Raw genomic sequence first — 21,963 nt, 5'->3', positions numbered from 1 at the left:
GAAAGGGAGGGGTAGAGATGAGGTCCTGCTGACCTCACTGCATCCTATCACCTTATCAACTGCTCAGTAGTTCAAAGCAGGGTAATAACTGTAGCCAGGGCAAATCCTCTTCTGTTTGTTTTATGGAGCTTTTCATGAAATCCCTGCAGTACCCTATTCCATAAAAAAGATAATTTATCAGACCAGTGGAGGTAGCTGAAAACTAAGGGTAGTGAAACACATGTTTCTTTAGACTAGAGTCATCTCTTCTTTGGGCTTCGTTTACTTGCAGTAAAATGTACTTTCAGTGCAGCTTCCTACCACTTTTGCTTTTTATTATCTTATTCTTCATAATGCTTTCATGGTTTTGTTGCTTTTGCAGCCTTTTAACTAGCTTAATGATAACATCGTGCTGCTCATCTGCATTCCTCACATAGTCCAAGAGACCAGCTGTGCCTACACTGTTGAGAGGTTGATTTTTCTCTCTCATAACTTGTGTAGTTAGTTACCCTTGTTTCATTGACATAACATCTCCCTTTCAACTAATTCAGTGATATCTTTAAAATTTACCTGTGAAATGTTATGATTTGCCTTGTAATAGCAGCATTGCTCATGTTAAAGAATTAACGTAGTCATTTTACTCTTCTTGTACCTGATCCCACATAATTTTTTAGTCTTTGTGTCATCGATATTTTAGGCCATGAATTTCTGTGCACCTTAATGTATTGGGCGTGGGGGATAAGAAACGGTAACTCCAGTCTTTCTCTTCCTCTCCATCATTATTGACTACTAGTGGTACTGAAGCTCTTTGTCATGTGTCTGTGCAAATTTTCTTTTCTGTATTTACATATCCTATTCATTTATTTATCCATTTCCCTCTCTGTGGTGGTGGTGGTGGTGTTTTGTTTTTCTGAAAAAGAGTGGACTGCGATATGCAGGTGTTAAGCAGCTCTCATCTTTTGAGTATTTGCTTTCATTCATTCACACTTCATCATTGATTGTTTCAGTGCAAGCCCCCTCAATTCGTTTTGGAGCTGTAGGAAGTATGTTGTCTAAATCCTACCCAGTCCTCGCAGCTCCCTTCTCCAGTGAATAGAGAGGAACGGTTCCCGCAGCTCCGGGGAAGTAGTTCCCTTTTGCCCAAAAGTGAGGCTGCAAAGAGCAAGGGCTGCCACTGCAACTGCCCGGCACGTGGCTTAGAGCAAGTTTAAATGGGGACAGGAGATGACTACAACCTAATCCCTCCTGCCTGGTGTTTTTGAGAGCTCAGAAGTTGCGGGCAAAGTTACTGAGTGCACTAATGTTAAAGCAAACAAATGGCTTCACTGAAGCTGGGAGTGCAGCTGCCTCTTCCAGTTGAGTGGCACCTGCTTTCACCTTCATTTCAATAGGCAAAATGAAAAGTCTCAGGCCACCTGCCAGCTGATTGTTAAAGCCACAGCTGCTAAATGAGCAATAAATGGTTATGTCACACAGTTTCCAATTTTCAGAAAATTTGAGCGTCTCAACATTCCGCAGTCTTTCAAAACCCACTTCTGATCTGTACAATTTGGCATGTACCTTGTGGTGTCAGGAAAATGGACCCTTCCCTCTTACTGGGCTTGCAAGTCCAACTTGGTAAAGAAGGTGTCAGGAAAATGGGTAGATGCTCTAGCAAAGAGTTCACTGGAAACTTCCAGAGTGCTCTGGAGTGAGGTGTGCTAGCCCACTATGCTGCAATGGAGAATACAGGTTCTGTTCAGCCACAGCCTCCCCATTGATCTTACCATCTTCTGGATGAGAATGAGTATCTCGGATTCTGCCCTGACCTCACTTAAAATGTCTCAGCTGCTTTTATAGCCAGCATCTCTCTATCAGAGCTAGGCTGACATGTCCCTCATTTTTAGGAAAAAAAGCATTTCTAATACTATATAAAGACGTTTTTCATTCTGTTTGCTTGTTCAGTTCCTATGATTCAGAAGGATAGTCAGAAGTATAAAACTCTTGCTCTTTTAGCAGCAAAATACTGCTGTTTGGGGTAAATACACCAAGCAGCATGCTGTGGTTTGTTGTAGGAGGCACCCTTGAAACTGAATCACTTGAAATGTATTTTTAGTGATAAGATTAGATATTTTTAAAAGTGATTTGATTTGGGAATTCTGAGAAGGTTCAGTGTAGGAATTAGCAGGATATTTAGACATCCAGGAAGAATGCTCTTATATCCACCACGAATACCCAACACAATCAGAGGTCATTATTAATGCCCTCCCTGTTTCAGAAATATTGTAACACCTGGACTCGCACATTCTTCAAATGGCAGCATGACTGGCTGCCTTCATTTACTGCAGATTGAACAAATGGTTGCTTAAAAAAACTTGACAAGATACCCACTGCTTCACTGGGCTCCATGTGGCTGCACGAATCTATTCAAAATTGAGATTATTACAAGATCAAGACCTTAGTTGGCAAAATAAAGAGCTGGCAGACTTCTGGATGATCTGATCGGATTCCGGTATCACGCTGTTCTGTGATGCTGAGCACCAGGCTTAATATATAGGTCTTAGTATATGTTACCTCCCCAGGATTTTTAGGTGGAAAAAGAATTTTCATTATACTATTCAGCAGCTCAGTTAGCCCAGCTGTAGCATTCTGTCTGCCTTAGTACAACAGCTTTCCTTTCCACCACAAATGTATTTCTGTCACGTAAGCAGCACATGTCATGAGTTCTCTTGTGCTCTGCGTATGCTGTTCCTTGTGCATAAGGAACAGCTAGTCCTGGTGTGGTGTCATAACGAAGCACACTCGTTCCTCAAACATGTTGGCACTGGGCACCAGGCCAGAGACAAAGGGTTTCCAGTGTCCGAGAAATACTGTGCACTTCGCTGATTCGGAGTGGGATTTTCCCCTGGGAAAATGTGAACTGGTTTCTATGAAAACCATTGAGTCAGGTCCTGGTGCAGTGATGGTTCTTATGGGGGATGGATTTGATCCCGAATGTGCTGGTTTGTTCAAACAGTTTAGTTAAGTGGTGATACAGTGAAGAAACAACATTTTATTTCAAATAAAAATGTTTTCCTAGCTATTTCCTTGATGATTCATAGGAAGATGCATAAATTTGGTCTGTTAATTATTTAAATAAGCTCTCCAGCTGAATGGCAGCTTTAAGCCTTTAAGTACCCTGATGCAATGGTGTAGCTTTGCCCGTGCCAATGAGATTGGACACTGTGACACTCTGTAGGAATTTGTGTGTGTTAACTGAGGCAGTTTTATGATCTTCAAAAAGATCATAAAGCCAGCTTTATGATCCAAAAGCAGCATTGCTTTTCCAATAAGCCAGTGTTTCCAAAAAAGCCCTGTGTAGTGCATACCTGGAGTTCAAATGAGCCAGCTGCTGAGCCAGCACAGCAGGGCTTGTGGAAGTACATTTCATAAAAGCCTCCCACAGGCTTTTGGCTTTTTTTTTTTCCCCTCCCTTTTTCAGTTTGAAGAAAAAAGTCAGTAAAAAAAACTTGAAATAAGTCTTTAATGAGCATATTTGAGGAGGACTGTCTGTTTGGGTGGCTTATTCCAAAGGCTTTACAACACAAACAGGATAGAAAATCTGAAATGCAGAGTATATAGCATTCTGTATGGAGTAAATCAGAGCAGATTTTAAAAGGTATGTAAACAAGCATGACTTGTGAGCCAGGGGGACCTTCTGACAGAAAATTGCTGTCTTCCTTCTCCTTTGCAGTGAAGAAAACCATTCTGTTTGTTCTCAAATGGTAAGGAAGAGACCTTCCAACACAGAAATCAGCAGCAGGTGCTTCTTCCATATGTATTGACACCAAGATCTTCCTTGGTGAATTCTTTCCCTCTCTGCAAGGTTATTGAGAGCTCACAAGCTCTGGCAACGCCAGAAGAGCAAACTTGCCTCCTTGGAGGAAGGAGAGAGAAATCTATTGAGGCCAGCTGTTAGTATTCTGTATGAGTTTTCTTCCCGGTCTCTTCCCAATCCACAGCTTTGAGGTCTACAAAAGCTTTCAAATTCTCTTCTCTTCTTAATAAATGTCAGTTTTATCCTGTTGAGGTGTTTTATAGTTTCTGCAGCTCCAAAGCAGGTATCAGAGACACTAAATCTAGTTTAATGTCAAGATTTTTTTATTCTGATGATGGGATTGTTTGCTGATGGAAGGAGACTCTTCAGCACAGGTGGCTGGGAAAGCTGGAAGGACAGGTTCTCAGTTCTGCTGCTTTAGCCACTTCGGCATAGAGCATCCCCCACCAAGGAGCCCTCTTTTCACTTTGGAGCTAAGCAGTGTCTCCTTTCAGCATGTACTACGCTTTTTAATTAACTTGTAATTTGGCTAAAGTGTTGCATGGTTGCACTGGTTTGAGGGAAGCGTAGTCTTTGTCAGGAGTTTGCCTTTTTTCCTTTCGCTGCTAATTGCACATCCTCTCTCAACAGCATAAGCCACTGTTTTCAAAATGTGTTCGTAAAATCCTGTTTTTTTAGTGTTTTTAGCAGTAGTCTCATTCACAGAAATGTTTTGGTAAGAATCACTAAATAAAAAACCAGCTTCTTCCACCATGTGAACCTTTATGAAAGTTGTAAGTTACTAAAGTAAGTTTTTGTGATGAGATGTACTGATTACTTGTAGGAAAAGGATCCAGCCCAGCACAAGTTGTTTCACACTTGCTTTTTTCTCATTGTGAAATTTAGATTAAATGACTCTGGTTTTGTTCTCTCTCCAATTTAGATTATGGACAGAGATGGTTTCTAAAACTCATCTCATTGACAGACCTTTCTGTGATTCAAAATGCAGTCTCTATTTAGTAGATCCTTTTTGGTATTCCAAAACAAAACTCTTGCCCTGACTGAGCAGTTAAGGCCACCAGCATATCAAACCTCGGTAGTGCTTTGTTGTAAGGCTGGGGATTCCATTTAATCCTGTCCTGATGGTCTGCAGTGCTGGGTCTGTGGTGATGCCTGCTCTGTTCCTCCTCCTCCTCCCAGCTGTCACTTCCACATGCAGAGAGAGTAGGTAGAGCCAGGCTCTGCGAAGGCAGACAAGTGTGTTTATGAAATCTCCAGTCCCCGTTGTCTTCCTTGTGTTAGCACAGTTGCAGTGGTGTCTCTGCCAGGGTCCCTCAAAAAGGTAGCTGTGATTACCGTGGGTATGAAGAAAACGATGAGTTTGTTTACTTGTGCCGCAAACAGCGCAGAAACAGTATTGGGATAAATTTAACTTTTCAATGCAGGCAGCTACTCAAATATCAATTATATACAACAAGTAAGGTTGGAAAATGACATATTAAAAAGTTTTCCTGGCAAGACTTCTTTGTATTTCACCTCTCTGGGGAAAGGATATTAAGAACAGTTGGGTCCTTTACTGTTTCAAGTACCTCATTTCTCATCCTTGACGGAGCTAAAGCACAAATATTAGTTGAATGTGATTATTATTTTTTTTTTTTAATTAATGAGTGTTGCTAAAATTTTGTGGGAATGTTGATACTAATTTCATGTTTTGCTTCCCTCATCCATACTGGCACATTATGTAAATGCTTTTAAAGCCAGCTTCATCATAAATCACTCCTTATGCTAAAAGCAAGTGGTTTTATTACCCACATGTAAGGGAATGATGATATTCCATTTGACAGCTGAAAGAGTCAGCCTTTTGCTGTAGGTGAACCTCATTCTGTTCTTAGTGGTTCTTTTTTCCACCTTAGTGAATAAGCTTCAGCAGCTTGTGTTTTTTTAAAAAACAGCATCACTTCACGTACAGCAGACACAAGCTTATGGGGTTGGTGAGGAGATGCCTTCTCTCTTTTTTTGTTGCTGTTATGTCTTGTACTCATTGTCTGTATAGCAGATACTTCTTAGAACTCCTGAAAGAATTTAGTACCTTGCTGCTTTTTTTTTATTAAGACAATTATATAATTCACAAAATAACTTGCAAAAGAAATACTCCAAACAGCTTGTTTTCTAACCAGACTTGTTTTCTCTCAAATCTGTATTTCTGATTTAATGTCCTGAATGAATGTAGATCACATTAAACATACTCTGCTACACATTAGCAATGTGCATATGAAATGGTGGTGGTGCATTTGTTTTTCCTTCTACCATGTACCATCACTGCAAGTTTTGCTGGTTCTTTTTAATGACTTTGATAACATTTACAGCGACATAAGGAAGAAAAAATACAACCTGTTCTATACATAAAATTAAGAATTTGGATGTCTGATTTTTGTCCATAATGAATTACAGGCTCTTGTTAAAGACTTCTGTCGTTAAGAAGAATCATACAAGTTACATTACTTTGTTTTCTGTATGCTTAGTATGTTGCATCTCTACTTGGCTGGTATTTTCTTTCTTACCTGTATGGGAATAATCAAGGGATGTTTTGATGACAGTTGACTGAAAAAATACAGAAAGAGTTTTCTATGTAAGAAAAAACATTACTAAAATACAGCTTTAGGGCTCTGAACAAGGCCTTTAGTATTTTCCATGTGGGATGAGGCTGCCTTGATCACACAGTCTCACTTCAGTTGTTTTAAATTTGAATTGATGTGGATTCCTGGTTTAGGAACTATATATAATTTTTACCATTCATTTAATGAAGTAAGGCTCCAATATTTCAAATCTCAAGGGCAATGAATAGGTATATGGTCTTTATTTTTCATGAATCTGAATAAATACATTGTTGTCGTATATATGTTGTCTATTGTTGATAGACATTTTTGTAGGAAAAAAATAAAGTGACTTTTCCAGTGCAGCTGGGATTCGTGGAACACCCATAACCTTCCCAAAGTTAAAATGTGTTCAGCCTCTGCCTAACAAATGCGTAAGGGCATTACAGAAACTGATAGATTTATTGTTCCTTATGGAAACTGAACTGCCAAGCTCCTGATGTGAAGAAACGACTGATATTGAGGCAATTTCATTTCCGTCTCTGTCTTTTGGATATTAAACTTGACACTCAGCTGTCATCCATCGCGCCCAGCAGAGAGTTGAAGGAAGCCTCGCTGCAGTTGTCAGTCAGCAGACACTGAGTCAGCATGCATAATACACAAATAGTTGCTGAATATTTTTTTTTAACCCATTATACTAAGACCAAATGCTAACCTGAAGGAAGAAGTTCCTCCTTTGGTCTTCACTACTACACATACTTTGTGCTCACCGACATTATGAGGTGGTAATACAGCACTTTCCCTGATGTGGAAGATGTGGTTAAGATCTACCTAGCAGCAAATCCTCAGGAGGGGAATGGGGCAATAGTTGGATTGTCTGGGCTAAGCACCAGGACCAACTGTGAGAGAGAGAGAGATATCGCATAAGCTTCTCCTCTACCAGACCAGACGGGACATTCCATCCTCAGAGGTGGCTCTGGGAGTGATGGAGCTGCCGTAGCAAAACCTTGGAACTCGCACTGCTTCTCAAGAGCCAAATCTAAAGCAGTAACGTACTTTCCTCTGACAAAAAGGAGGAGGACTCCAGGTTTTTGACTAAGTTGAAAGCTTCACTAGAAATTTATGTTTTGGGAGAATATAGCAAATTTCTGTTGAAAAATAGAACATCTGAAACTCCCAAATCTCACTCAAAAGGGAGAGATTACTGATTTGGAAATGGCTCTGCAGTACTTATTGTCTTCCTCTTTTTATTAAGTTCAGTTCCTCAGACAGCTATAGTCTTCCATGGTACATCACAGCCAAGAACTCACTAAACACAGTATGTTTTACCCAGCACATAGGAAGACCAGAACAGAAATCTTGACGATCCTTACAAGGAAAAATAAAATAAGGAAACATTTTTACATACAGCTTGTAACTTTTCCTAGTTAAAATTCTATGGTATTTTTCAACAAACACCTCTCTTTATTAAAGGAGGGAGAAAAAAGAAGATTCACTCTCCTGACATTTTTTGACTAAACTTTGTTTATTCATCAGATTGACCTAATGTGAAAAAGGTTAAAAATTCAGCAAATTGCTTAGCCTGATTTTCATAAACGTTGTCTAAGGAAAGGCAGCTCATTTGCATGCTGATCTTGCTTTTCATTGTGCTCTGTTGCTACAAAACCCTGAATAATACCACTGGCTGCATGTTCTTTGCCTTCTTGAAGTGCAAGCCATCGCCTTTCTGGAGGTTCATCAGATCTAAGGGTTAAAGCATTATTTCAGTAATATACGGCTTCGTATATTCAAAAGTTGTAGTGCAAATGGAAAAGCTTGTTCTTTATTAATTATGCCAGCACTTGGGAAAGAGCTGGCAGGAGAGGTTTGCACTGCTGTTCATCTCACAAGAGATTCAGATGACTTCTCTGGACAAATTGTTACCCAGAATGACCTTATTACATGACAGTAATAAGCAATGTTTTTGCATTTGAAGCAGAATACAGGAAAACATGACTGTGTTGATAGAGTGGGTAGTGCTCACCATAAAATAATGACTTGCTTGGACACCAGGGAGCACGTTAATTAGGGGAATGATGAGTCTTTGTAAAATGAGATGCAAAAAAGCAAACAACTTTTTTTTCTTATATTAAAAAATTAAGCAATGCAATAGGCCTTAATGCATTTGTGTTGCATTTCCTGGGCAATCTTTCTGTTTTCGTAACTTTCTGCCAAACTGTAAAATGTCAACTGGCAGTAAGGATATTTGGCCCTCAGTACCCTGACGTATTGTAAATCTGTTATTTTCATATAAATAGATTTCTCACCCTACAAATTACATTAGAATCTGATCCTGATTTTGAACAGCACATTTTAAATGAGAAGGTCATTTTATCTCATTTTTTAGGGAATAAAAGAGCCCAGGGTGTTTTATGTTACAATTGTGTGTAGTGTGTAACAGCAAAACACCTGTAGGTTTTGGAGTTTTCTTTACAGAAACCACAACCATCCTGGTCCCTGTAAAACATGAAATCCATTACAAATTTAAGAATTGTAGATTATTCTTGTGTCAGTAATTCAATTAGAAAAACAGGTATCAAACCATGCAAGTTGAATGTTTACTTCACTGAGAAGCAAATTATCAGCAGAGAAAGCAAAGAAGTTAGTCTTTTTTTTCCAAGTAATTCTCAGTGGTAAATAAAAGCTTATTTCTAGTATTAAGTTGGGGCTTGATTGCCATGACAGTGGCAGTTATTTTAATGGTTTTGGAACACGAATTGAAAGAAAAAAAGTGAAAGAGACAGAACTCCTGGCGGCATGCTTGGGATGAAAAGTACGTGGTGGGCTGTGAAAGGATAGTTGGGGCTAGGAAGTCACCCGTAAAATAACAGCTCCTGGTGTTCAGTTGCTGTCCTAGGCTGCTGTGTCTCCTGGATCTTCCACTTCCACTCATTGCTGTAAGGTTAGACTTGCTCTCCATCCCTGGCTGGGTAACCAGTGGTTTGCTACAGCTGGCTCCCTCATATATATAATATAATCAGTTAGATACTAAGATGTTGCCAGTGATTTGGTCTGGATAATCAGTCTTAACTGCTAAGGGACAGTGTTTTGGAGTAAAACCAGAAGACTCTTGGGTTCCCCCTTCCTCCTCTGCTTTCCTTTCCTGTGTTTGTCCCTTAATTCTCTTTTGTAAGCCACAAAACAAGGCAGATCCTTCTCTGCTGTGGTGTTATATATGAACCCCACTTTGCTTTGTTTATAGCAGGTGTCAAAACTCATTGCTTTGGATTGCCTAATCCCACCTCATCAAAACGGGGTGGTTTGCTGCTTAGAAGCATCACTTGCAAGGTGATGCTTACAAATCTCTTTATGTTGACATACCTGTAGGCTGTGGCTGTTTCGTCTTATCCAAAGCCACGATTGTTTCACTGCTGTCTCCTCCTTGTTTGTTGATTGATAGTCACATATTGTGAATTTCTGTATTGTGCATGCTAAAAATTGCATGGAAGAAAGATGGTCTTTATAGTGTTTGTACAATGCATTAAAATACAATGTCTTGCCTCCTTGCCTGAACTACGAAGTGTCCCTACCTTAAAAATGGTAAGCATTTAGATTATAGAAAACCCTAGTTGTTTTTAACCTGTCTGCTACCCTTGACACAAGGTATAAGTATTGTAGGTGATTTGAGTACTACAGTGCACAGAACTTGTTTGTAGCTGGCTCTTAAACACTCTAACAGCAGATGTGCTGGAATAATATTAAAGAAATGGGTTGGAAAACTATTGAAACGATTGGTTGTGAGTGACATAAGATTCATTACAAAAGTGATCTCCCACGAAGACCTCTGTTACTGGACATGATGTTACTTTGAAAATCAGAATAATCCATTTCTTAGCTCCAAGTACTACATTAAATTGGTCTGATAAATATTGTACCTTGCACTGGAAGTTTCAGATTTTGTTATCTGGTTTTAATATTCAACTGTACAAGTGCCTTAGCTGCCTATGTCTCATCTAACATAGCAGATAGTTAAGAACATACATTTGGAAGGATGTGGCTAATTTTCTTATATTCATAACGTTTGATGAGAGAATATTCCTTTGATTTGCTAAGAGGCATTGTAAAGTTGAGGACCATATTTCTTAATTTAAACCGAGAGGCAAGAATCCCTGTTGTTAATCCACGGGCTCCCTCTGCTGGTCTGGGAGGTGCTTGGCACCAGGAGTTTGATTACTACAGAAGCTGGGTGAAAGTTATTTGCAAATTGATTTAGTGACATAGTGTCAACAGTGTCTCCTAACTTCTTCTATGTTTAATGAGAGAGTTGTGCTCTAATGGAATAAGTACGGGTGTTGTGATGAATCAGGGTTGCAGGGCCCGTTTTATCTTACTCAAATGCCGATTAGGACATGTTTCACAAGGACTAAAAGCAATGTCCTACAAACAATATTTACAAATAAAATCAGTGACCTTGCATAGCCAAATAACCACATGAATATATACTGTCTAATTGCACTGCTACCGTCATCTTTGTTTCTCTGACACTCTGGTGCTCTGCTTTCACCTCCTGCTGGTCATACTACATCTAAATTGGACTATTTGGTTATTGTATTTGATAGTGGAGAAAGATGACCTTTGCATTAATATTCTTAGATTATAAACATGTTAGTATTGTAACCTGCTTAACAAACTTGAGGTCCTAGAGTCCTAAAGCACGGCTTGTAGGTAAGAATTGTATCTATTTAAGAGGTCACTTAGTTTTGCCTCAAGATTTTAAGCCAGTTTCTAAATTTTATGCAATAAATTTCTGGCAGAGTTGAAGAGAAATTTTTTGTGGTTTAGCTTCCCAGTCTTGCTTCTAAGAATATTTTTAAGCTTGAATTTATCAACATGAACAAATACTTACGTAGCTTAAGTAGTACAACAAATATTCTAGATTGCTCCTTCCATTAATGCTCTTAATCCATATGTATATTGCAGCAGACACAATAAAATAAAATAAAAAAATCTTTTCAGCTCCAAAGGATTGGGAGTAGATGTCTTGTAGCGTGCCATGAAGTGTTACAAACCTTCACATACTTGGACCAAAGTTTTTCCCACTAACTTGGTGCTTGTTTTGTGCAAGTGTAAGTGACCACAGAATATCACAGCGACTCAAGATATGCAGGTCCAAAAGATTTATTCAGAAGATCTGCAGTGCAGGTAGCGACAGGGCTGACAAGGGGTTTTGTACATTTATGACAATGCAAAACAAGCACCAGGCTGGTGTGAAATGCTTTCACTTATATCAGCCTTTTATGCCAGGGCCTGAGCTTATAGCAAATATTGAAAACAGTCCCTAGCATTTTCATTTTGTTTAGAAACTGGTGTAAATTTGTAACAAGGAAGATCCCACTAGTAAAATATCAAACTCCACAACTTATTCAGAAGTGCATTTCTAGAACTGCTACTTCAGGTGTTCCTCTAGGCTCAACTTAAAGCAAGGGTTGACAGTTTTGCATCATGGAGCAAAAACAGGTTTGGGAGAACTAAGTACAGCAGTTTTCTCAATTTATTTACTATTTGTGCCAAAGACACGGAGGGTGAACTTTTTGTGTAAGCAGATGATGTAAGATGCATGTGAGAAGTGTTAAATACTTTACTGAAAGTTGGTCTGACTTACACTACAAGAAGGAGGGCGTTGAAGTGAATAGAAACAAAGCATAATGCGTGCGTCAATAAAATCTGCATTTCCTAAAAATTGACTATTTTTGTGTATACATTTTTGTGTATACTACATCCATTTAAAATGACAACTATTCTCTGTGCATTCTTGTTCATGCCGTGATCTTGGTCATCTGCTTCACCATTTGTGCAAATCTGTCCTAGCATCTATTAGGTATCTGTTCAGCTTATTTAAGCTTACAGGAATTGAAATTATTTCTGAGCTAAAATATCTAGCCTCTGTAACACCAGTGCTCTGAAATATGCAGGTAGCTTGACACTTGTCAATGGGGAAAGTAGCTTTAACATGTATTGGTTAAATGGGCAACCTGACAGAAACACAGCGCTGTTATATGCTTTACTGACTGCGCTGGTACCTCTAAACTGCGGTAATCATTTATCTGTTTGTACCCTCTTCTTCCCCTGCTTGCCCCCAAAATTAAACCTATTTAAAGTTTAGGTTGTAAGGTATATTGAGATCTTTGGAGGAGTGGCTTTATGCAATGCTATGAGTGGTAAAGTCTTCTCTATTAAAGCAATGTCTGATTTTTAAATTTTTTTTTTTACCCCCTCTTCTTGTGTACAGGTACTTGGAACACCAAATGAAGATACATGGCCTGGAGTCCACTCTTTACCCCATTTCAAACCAGGTAGGTCAAAGCACTAAGTTCATCCAAATTCTCTTCCAGGAAATACGGGACACCGATAACTACATCCTTGCCCACAGGCTTCAGAATGACCTGGTATGCAGTGCATGAACCATAACACACTTTTTCTAGCTGCTTGCTTTTTATTTTGCTCAGGGTGGGGGTTTTTCTTTTGTTTAATTGCTTTGCTTTCTTTTGCATTTTCTGCTGTTTATTACACTATGAGCCCTGACCTGCATGTTATTCCTCAGACACCGAGTATCGTACTTTTCAGATTGCTGGTAGGCTGATTCTTGATTAGTATTACATTTCCACAGGCTGCCCTGAACTTTGAGGAATACTAAAGAAACTAAAGAGTAGAGAAAACACTTGTGAAAGCTGAAGTTACTGCTAGATCATCTCTTAGTACCTTTCTGCAAAGGTTCAATTTTTTAATGTGCGTTGCACTTGAAGTTGTCATATTCTACAACCATTCTTGAAAAGCTGTTTCACCATCTGATACGTTTGTGTGAGAGGGAGCGGGTTGTTCCCTAGAGACTAGAAGTACATGGTCAGCTTCATTATGCTATGAATGTATGTATGAGTATATAGGTAGTATATATAGTCTTTGAGTGGGGATCTTAGGTATACTAGGTTTTAAACATGCCAAGCAGGTGAACGAGTAGGAGACATGTTGACTGGTGAAATACTGGAACTGGTTGTCCAGAGAGGTTTGACATCTCCATCCTGTTCAAAACCTGACCGGACAGGGCCTGGGCAGCCTGAACTTGTTGGAGCTGCTGTGAATGAGTGTGGACTAGAGGGTAAAGAGAAGGTTAGTAGGTGCATTCAGATGAAGCACTTAATTGGCTCCCAGTATATTTTACTAGGATGAGTTTTAAATTTATAACCATGTGACTAAAGTCTGGAAGTGAGTGACAAAACTGACTTCAGATATTCTTGCAGGCCTAAGGTCTCTCACTTAAACTCCTGGTTTTCCTTTACTGCAGATGATAGTTCCTTCAGCTTTAGTCATAAACAGTGGCATCCTCTGTCATTTAAACCTGATTTCCAAGCCGTCTTGTAGGTTGGAGATGAAGAAGTTCTTTCCCTTTTCATTCCAGCCTGTCTTATTCGTCGGATCTGCAGGATCATAGTGGCTTCTTTGGGGCAGCAAAGACACGGGAGGTGGAGCAGAGGAGTTGAAACGGACAATGAGATGTAGGCAGAGCTCAAAATAAGAGAGCAAGAGAAACAAATACATTGTGGGGCTTACCCTGATAGTGACACAAAGCCTTGAGAAGAGGGAAAGCAGACAGCTTTCTTGCACATTGCTTTTCAGTCTCTGTCCCAGTGCTATCTTATTGCTGTATAGTGAAATCGCTCTCTAGTGCTCCATAGTGAATTAGTAGAGCTTTTTTAAAAAGTACAGTTTTTCACTGAAATACTAAAAATACTACAGTGTTCTTCCCTAAATCAGTGTGTCATTAAGTTTACAAGCTTTTGTGTTTCTCATTCTTGTTAGCAATTAAAAGGTGAGAACATACACAGAATCATTACAGTGGTTTTTAACAGCAGTCCAAAGACATTGTTTTTATCCAAGAATAGTAAAGAGGAGGAGAAAACCTGGAGATGTCAGCGAGCAGTCTTCGGGTTTGTTCTTGTTTTTATTCTTCTGTGTGATACAGAAAAGTTTTGAACAGTAGATGGCAGCCAAGAAATTCCCTGGTTTCATTTTTCTGTTTCACTTCCAAGTGTGTTAAGGGATGTGGGTTTATTACCACAGAAGAACATCAGGAAATAAATCCACAATAGGCATTTCATTAAATCTAATTTTTATACAGGCATTGTGTTAGACTTGCTTTTATTTTCTCCATCCCAGACTATGGATTTTGTCAGCTGTGAATACATAATATTTATATAAACACAGAATGGGGACAGGAGGAAAGACGCCTCCAAGACAGAAAATGGTCACTTGGTATTTTCACCATTTCTGCATGGTGTGGTCTTTTTTCTCTCAGATCCTTTCCACATCTGTGAAGTATGCAGATTTGCAAGTCAGAGTCATTACTATTCTTGCTGGCAATTACTTAATCTTCCTATGGCCTCTTAATGCAAAGCACTGAGCTCCTTAATTCCCGTACACCGTGGAGGTCTGAGAGCACTCCAAAGGAAAAAGCCCTCTTCTGTACACATACTATGTTCTGCACTCCCTTTGTGCCACCCTATATCCTTCCTCGCCATGGTAAAAGTTTTTTTTTGTTTGTTTTATGGTTCCTTATTTGCTATAAGGAACCATAGGAATGCAATAGGAATAGGAAGCGTAATCTAACTGGACAACCGAAACTTGTCTTTTACGTACCCCAAAACTGAGTAATTGAACTTTATGCTGGTAAAGTGTGGAATGGTTAGAGCAACAAAACACACAACCTCAAGGATCATACTGGTGTACCAGCATATAATGCTCTGCACAAAGTGCTCTGACCTGTGGGCTGGGCTGAATTACACTATTTGCTCATGCCATTAGGGTCATTGGAACTGTTTGGTCACGGATACCAGGTTCTCTGTTGCTTCTTAAAAAATGCTCTCCTTCATGCCATTCTGTGCACAAAAGTTTTCTGGCTGTGGCAAAACTGCATTGTTGCCTTCCACAGGTGCTCAGCCAGCCATGCTCCCCTCCCTGTTGGTCTGAAATTGTTGTTACACGCTAAAGATTTCCTCAGTGTACGGGATGGAAAGACTCTTCTTTCCCAACTGACTTCTTTGGCACAAAAATGGAGGTTAATGCTTTAATAATACATTTAAGGTGACTTAATCTTTTCCTTTCTTTAGCAGAGGAATGCAAGAGAGAACATGAAATGTCTTGCCAAGTCTGAACCATTTCCATTATTCTTTAAGATTTGTGAAATTACTGCATTTAAATATAGATGATATGGGGTTAAGTAACTTCTGTGCTTTGCCTGTCTTTGTGAGTTTTAAGACAGATAGCTGCAAACGGTAAGTGTGATAAATTGAGAAGTGCAGAGAGCACTGATGATGAAAATTTCAACATCCACTCAGGCAAGGCTTTAACGCTGTAAACTGAGTTCTGTAAGTGTAAAACAATGGGATTTGAACAGAAAGTATCACTAATAAATAGTTATTGTAGTTAAAAAAATGCTGGGCACATTAAATGCCTGTGGAGTTGGGAAGACTATTGAGAATAGAAACAAAATTTCATTGTATTTCTTGTTTGCATACAGACTTAAATAAATTTTCATGCTGTGATTTGATAGGGCACAGTCCTGTGCTGCAGAGAGCTAATCACAGTTTACTAGGAGAAACATGTCTGAAAAACATGGCATTAGTCTCTTCTCTACCGGAGTGGCCAAGGGTCTGATTATTATGGAAAGCAGCCAGTGCATAAACAACGATGATCTCTGACATCTTAATATGCAGGAACATTTCTGAGGCTGAATGAGAAATGTGTTCCTAAGGCTAGCTGTGGGTGGCTCTACATCATCTAAACCCCTAACCTCAGTGATTTTAACAGCCTGTAATTGTGACAATAAAACGATCATAATTTTTTTTGCCATTTATAAAGTCAGAAAACAACTTGTATTTTATCTGCCTGCTTTGAGATCTTTGATTACTTTCTATCTTACAAACACTCTAAGTAATATGGGAGGTATTTAAAGCTAAAAGTTGGCCTGGTCTTTGAGCTTTCTCTGTGCCTCAGCCTCGGTCCTCTCAGTTTGTGTTTGCACCTGTGCACACATGCACAAATGTCCTGCTTAGTACATTACTTAAGGATAATCTAATGCATTTGAAAATCCTGAAATACTTCAGAAATGTTTCAGTAACTTTGGGTTACCTTGAATTCACTTTGAAGCTGTTATGACTGCTATAATCTTGAGTGGGTCTTCCTGTACTCACATATCACCAAAGAAACGCAGCCATTCTGGATCACTGTGAAAGTAAATTATCTGCCCTCAAATATGAAGGCAGTTTGAGAAAATTATGAAGAAGTGTTAGTTGTTGTTTCAATAAAATCTTGAGGTTTCATCCAGCTTAGAAGCCCCATCTTACAGGTTATTGGACAGAGATGCTGTAAATGATGAACATGACCCTCTGACACATGACTTGGGCAACGTGTTTTCACTGTTTATTCTTTTGTTACAATACTTGAAGAAATATGTAGATTTGCTGCACTAAAACAGATCCAACCACCAATCGTATCACTGGACCAGTGTCTCCAAGAACAAAATGAAAGCAGGCATCTGCTATGTCTCATCTGCATGAGTGGAGATGAAGCAGTATTCCAAAGCAAGCTGCTTCCTTACCAGTCTTGTGTCTGAGTCTTCCTGATTTTTGTGTATTATTCTCTCCATTGCCACTAAATCTCCCATTTTTCTTAGTTTGGAGTCTTACCTTCTTTTCTTCTCCAGCCATTTCTCCTGGATTCAGAGTCTTTTCCAAATAATTGAGCAAGATAAGCCTTTTGTATCAACAGCTACACTGAAGTCAAGTTTTTACTTTTTCTACATTGTCAATTAGTGTTTGGGAATGATGCTGCGTAACATCCATCCTGGGAAGTTAAATAGAAATTTATCAGAAGGTACTGTCACTGAGCAGAGTGGGAGAGGTAATATATGGTAACAACAGAAGATAAATGAAGTGATGGTGGCCATGAAGAGATGGTGATGGTCAAGAAAAAGTAGATCTTCCTTGTTAGGCAGGTGGAGAAAATGTAAAAATGCTTTGTAATGTTCAACGTGCATCAGTTTTCTTAGGAAAATGTGAAAGACAGTTAAATATTTAATTTTGGGCTGATGGTGTGGGAGCCTGAACCTCACGATCAGATATAATATAAAATAATACACCTGAAAACATGCCTTTATGAGACAGTAGAAACATCTACTGAGCACTGGTTTTTAAAAGAGAATCCCTAAAGTCAGGATGAAAAGAGTTAAAAGAAAGAGACCCTCCTTAAGGAGAAAGTAGAAGATAAAAAGAAACTAGAGGGAGAAAACAGCATTCATAGGAAATGCTGCATAACACAGAGTCTGCCAGAGACTGACAGGTATTTCATGGATTTATTAAAAAATCCCTAGTCTGTGACTGGCAAAACCACTGCAGAGCTGGTGTTCTGACTCGGGAATTCTTCTTTGCTTCCCAGGTGATCAATAAATACAGATTTAGTTTAGAAATATGATCTGCCTACCTGCATCTTAACAGCGGATTGATAGCCAAGTTTTTTCAAAGGATTAAGTCTTCATTTAGACTAGGGCTGGTCTGAGAGACTAAACTCCTTTGGCACAAACCCATGGAAATACTGTATATAAGGACATATGGCTTTTCAAACTTTCATAACAGTTTTTCCTGTAGAGTTTCCCCAAAGCCTGTCAAGAATTCATTACACGCTGAATCAATATCTTGGTTGTTTACATCTACACTGATGCCAGGGAATGTTCCTAGGCAATGTGGGAGTCTCTGCTCTTAAACTGTTAGAGCAGCCTCTGTCAGGCCTTTAGCTCATGACAACTAGTACTTCCAAGTATGTAATTCCTGGGCATGGTTTGGGAGTTCGTGTGGGCTGGGGACCACTCCCAGTAAGAAGTATTGTGGGACGGCGGTGGAAGGGGTGCTGCCGTTCTATGGACACAGGACGGTGATGGTGTCTCAGCCAGACAACTGTCCCAAGCACAATTAACTTACTGGTGTAGATGTAGTCTTCAGGAATTTGAGTACTTGAAGAAAGGAAGGAGAGGGAGCTTTAAAAGAGAATTAATTTCAAATTTCCCCCCCTTTTCTTTAATATTCGGTGTTTCCTCAAGTCTCTGGTATCCATAACCCAAGGGAAGCGGAGTTGTCAGTGTTTTTACCATTCTTTAAACAAAATTGCACGAAACGGAAAAGTTAAAGTAACTGCTATATATGCAAGGGAGCCAGGGTGAGCCCTGTTAGAAGGTGGAGCCATTTGCTATAAAAGCCCAGGGCTTTAGACAATGCTGACTATTGAAATTACATTTTCTATTCATGCTCACTAGAGAATGTAGAAAACAGCATCCTCTTCACAGAGCCTGTACTCTGCTAACGCAGGTGCTTTTGCAGGGGGTGGGAGGGGAGGAGAGGAGAGGGGAGTGGGTGGGGAATTGAAGTAATTTTTCTCAAGACATTTGGCATACAAAAAAGCAAAGTTTAACTCAGTATTACAATTAACTCCAGTTGTGTATGGACTTCAGTAAAAACTATAATTGCACATTAGTGCTGCAAATAGTGCTTGAAAATTTTGCTTGTCAGCATGGATGCTTGTCTTTATATCTGTAGCTAGCATAATTTAAATATTTTTAGGATGGAATCTTTAACAAAAATATCATATGAGTCTTACATATCACAATACAGTGTTAGTCACTTTAGACTTTTTATTTAAATGTGAAGAAAACCTGTTTAAAGAAATCGTGTGTTAGACTTTTCAAAATATTAATTATGGTGATGTTTAAATATTTGCATTTAAGCTAATCACATTTGGTTTTAAATAGAGAAGAACATTAATCAAGGAATGCATATTAGCCAGCATGTTTTGATTAACAACATGAAAAATGCCTTGAAGTCAAACTGCATTTTAAGTTCTTTGGTTTAGACTAGAAGCTGATTATCAATAGTGCTAAAAAGGAGCTAAAAAATCAAACTGTAGTCTGCTTCTAATTCCTTATGTAGCTTTTCTTGCCTATTCTAGCTCCTTTCAAGGCAAACGTGGCAAAGGTATAATAGGTCATGTGTTTTTCTGCCTGATAAAAGAGAAAAAACCCTCGTCTTGTTTTATGTTACTTAAAATGCAAGTGCTTATTTTTTCAATTCTCACAGCAGACCAGCAGTTCCTTCAGTGGTCTGCTAATAAGCTCACCAGTGAGTTCTGCTGAAATTCGCTTCTGTTTGAACCTGCCCTTGATGCAGGGCTGTCAGATGAAGCGTGTTTATCAGGCAGATAATGATGTTTGCAGTGGAGAGCATGTAGGTATATATGTGGGCACACAAGTGAGTATGCATATATAACAGTGTAGCTGTAGAGCAGTTGTATAAAGGAAATAAATAGAAAGAAATAAGAAATACTGTCTATTTCTTACAGAAATAAAAATACTGTCATTTCTAAGACCACTTAATACGGCTGGGTATAATAGATGAGATTTCTGGCACAGACGGTTTTTTTCCACCCTAAGTCTTCAAGCTGAGTACAGTTTGGGAGCAGTTGTTTTAGGAACACAATTTTTTTGATGCCTCAGGTTTGCCAAATCAACCAGCCGGAGGAATTTCCTCCCTCTCTTCCCTATGGTTGCTCACTTCTGCTTCTATTTTGCACTTGCTATTCCAATAGCTTTGTGGATGCTACTATTCATGTGGCACAGTTGTAAAAACTTCCTTGGCATTGAGTAAGCTGTGCTGCAAGGTCTGAAGCAAAGAGCAACTCAAATCAATTTACTGCTGGAAGAACGTTTGTGTACCTGTGCCACCCAGCATCTGAGTGGGTCGTGTTAGGTGCCCAGCAGAACGGCGAATCGTGGCGCCGAGGCTGGGCTTATGAAGGCGTGGATGTAATACGTTGGCCCACTCCTTTTCTATGCTCTTTTAAAATCTTAAGAGTAAACGGTATGCTACAGGAAGATCTTGCAGTTGGTACTTCTTTCCAGTAAGGAATACGAGTACTGTATGTTTGGTCTTATTTATGCAGTCCTATGTAGAGATCTCGTTACACAGTATTTGATTGTGAATGTACCACTTAATCAAGATTTGGCTAACTTGGCTGTGTAAGAAGCAAATGGTAAACACTTTCATGTGCTGTGGGATTTAAACAATACCAAAAATCTCTTCCTTCTTTTGTTTCACATAAGCAAAAATCACCTTTGACTAGTGAAATACAGCACCCATGTGAAAAGCTAGATCTTTAACAGTGAGACATGGTTGCTAGTGAGGATGATGACTGTATATTTGGGATAAAAATGCAGAGGATCAAATTTTGTTTCCCTAATTTGTTCCCAAAAGATTTGCAAATATTTAAGTGTTTGCGTAAAGGAAATGAAAATTACGCTTTTTATTTTAAATTTCAGATGAGCTTAGTATGTCAGTCTTCCAGTGTTTTTATTCAAAATAAGCACACTTAATAATAATAATCTGAAAAGATTTGAATTCTAGTGTATATAATCACAAGTTGAACTATAAAAATTCAAAATACATCTGAGATCAAATCTTGATCTGTAAATGTACAGTTTTTCAGGTTTCTTTAATTTCCATGCTGGTAAGAGTGAGCAAGATGGTGTGCCTCACGGTCTTGACAGTGGCTTGCATGCGCTGGAGGATGGTTGTGTGGGTGGGTGATGATGTGAGTGTCTGTGTGAAATTCTCACATGTGTCTGTTTGCCATCCAGTTCTGAGGGAGAGGTGGTGAGTTTTCACTACATGGGGTTTCTTCCACAAGATTGGACCTAGATTTGGATCGTCTGTGCTGCTGCCTTTCGTAATGTTGTCAGGCAAAGATTTCTTTTTTGGAGGAGCATTCATGGTAGTTCTGTGGTGTTCTCAGGATCTCGCATACAGTCAGGATCTACTGACTGACATTACTGGTTTCTCTGATCAAATCAATGGGACCATCTAAAAAACAAAAACTAAAGCTATGTGCCTGAAAGTATCGTAAAATGTAATATCATGCAGTAGGTCACAATCACATATGCATAGGTTTAGATTTGGTTGTATTAAATCCATCTGGTATGAAAGGACAGAGGCATTCATAGAGGTGTGTGAGAGTTGGTCGCTCTGAAATGTGACTCAGAATCAAACTTGGGGATGTAATTGTGAGAATAAATTCCAGTTTTGTCATTAATTGGACACAAGCAGGAGACCCTCAGGTAACAGTTGGGATGTTAAGTTACCTCTTTTTTTGCCTGTGTTGTGACTGCAAGATTGGTGTTCATAGCTACGTAATATTGTGGTTTCACAGTTCAGGACTTAAAAAACTGGATCATGATGGAGAAGCTCAAGGACAGTTTGTTGTAGCTTCTCTGTTCTGGCAACTCTGAAATCAAAATCAGCTGGTTGTGTTATTCTGTTTTTTATTCTCTAAAGAAGGATTAATTCAGGAGAGTACTAAGAGCTGGCATATACATGTGGCTGGGCTTAATTACCACAGTAGTCCAATTTAGTTATACTGTCCGTGAGAGTTAACAAGACTCTGGTTGGAGCCATGACCACAAAATTGTATAGGAAAATGTGAGCTGTATTTTATCAATATGTGGTTTCTTTCCATATAAAGAATTTAAAGCAAGGAGCCTCTGAT

The 21,963-nt window shown here is 39.1% G+C and overlaps 1 protein-coding gene across 1 annotated transcript in view; it reads left to right on the top strand.

The window, feature by feature from the left end:
* LOC104621163 (cyclin-dependent kinase 14-like) overlaps nucleotides 1-21,963 on the top strand; it is a 75,887-nt gene that overhangs the window by 24,533 nt on the left and 29,391 nt on the right. Inside the window, exon 4 of the mRNA XM_010287578.1 lies at nucleotides 12,617-12,680. Coding sequence (XP_010285880.1) covers nucleotides 12,617-12,680 — 64 coding nt within the window. The remainder of the gene's footprint in view (nucleotides 1-12,616; nucleotides 12,681-21,963) is intronic.

Source organism: Phaethon lepturus, unplaced genomic scaffold (assembly GCF_000687285.1).
Source record: "Phaethon lepturus isolate BGI_N335 unplaced genomic scaffold, ASM68728v1 scaffold2225, whole genome shotgun sequence".
Classification (NCBI taxonomy): domain Eukaryota; kingdom Metazoa; phylum Chordata; class Aves; order Phaethontiformes; family Phaethontidae; genus Phaethon; species Phaethon lepturus.
This window is presented reverse-complemented; position numbering and strand designations above follow the sequence as displayed.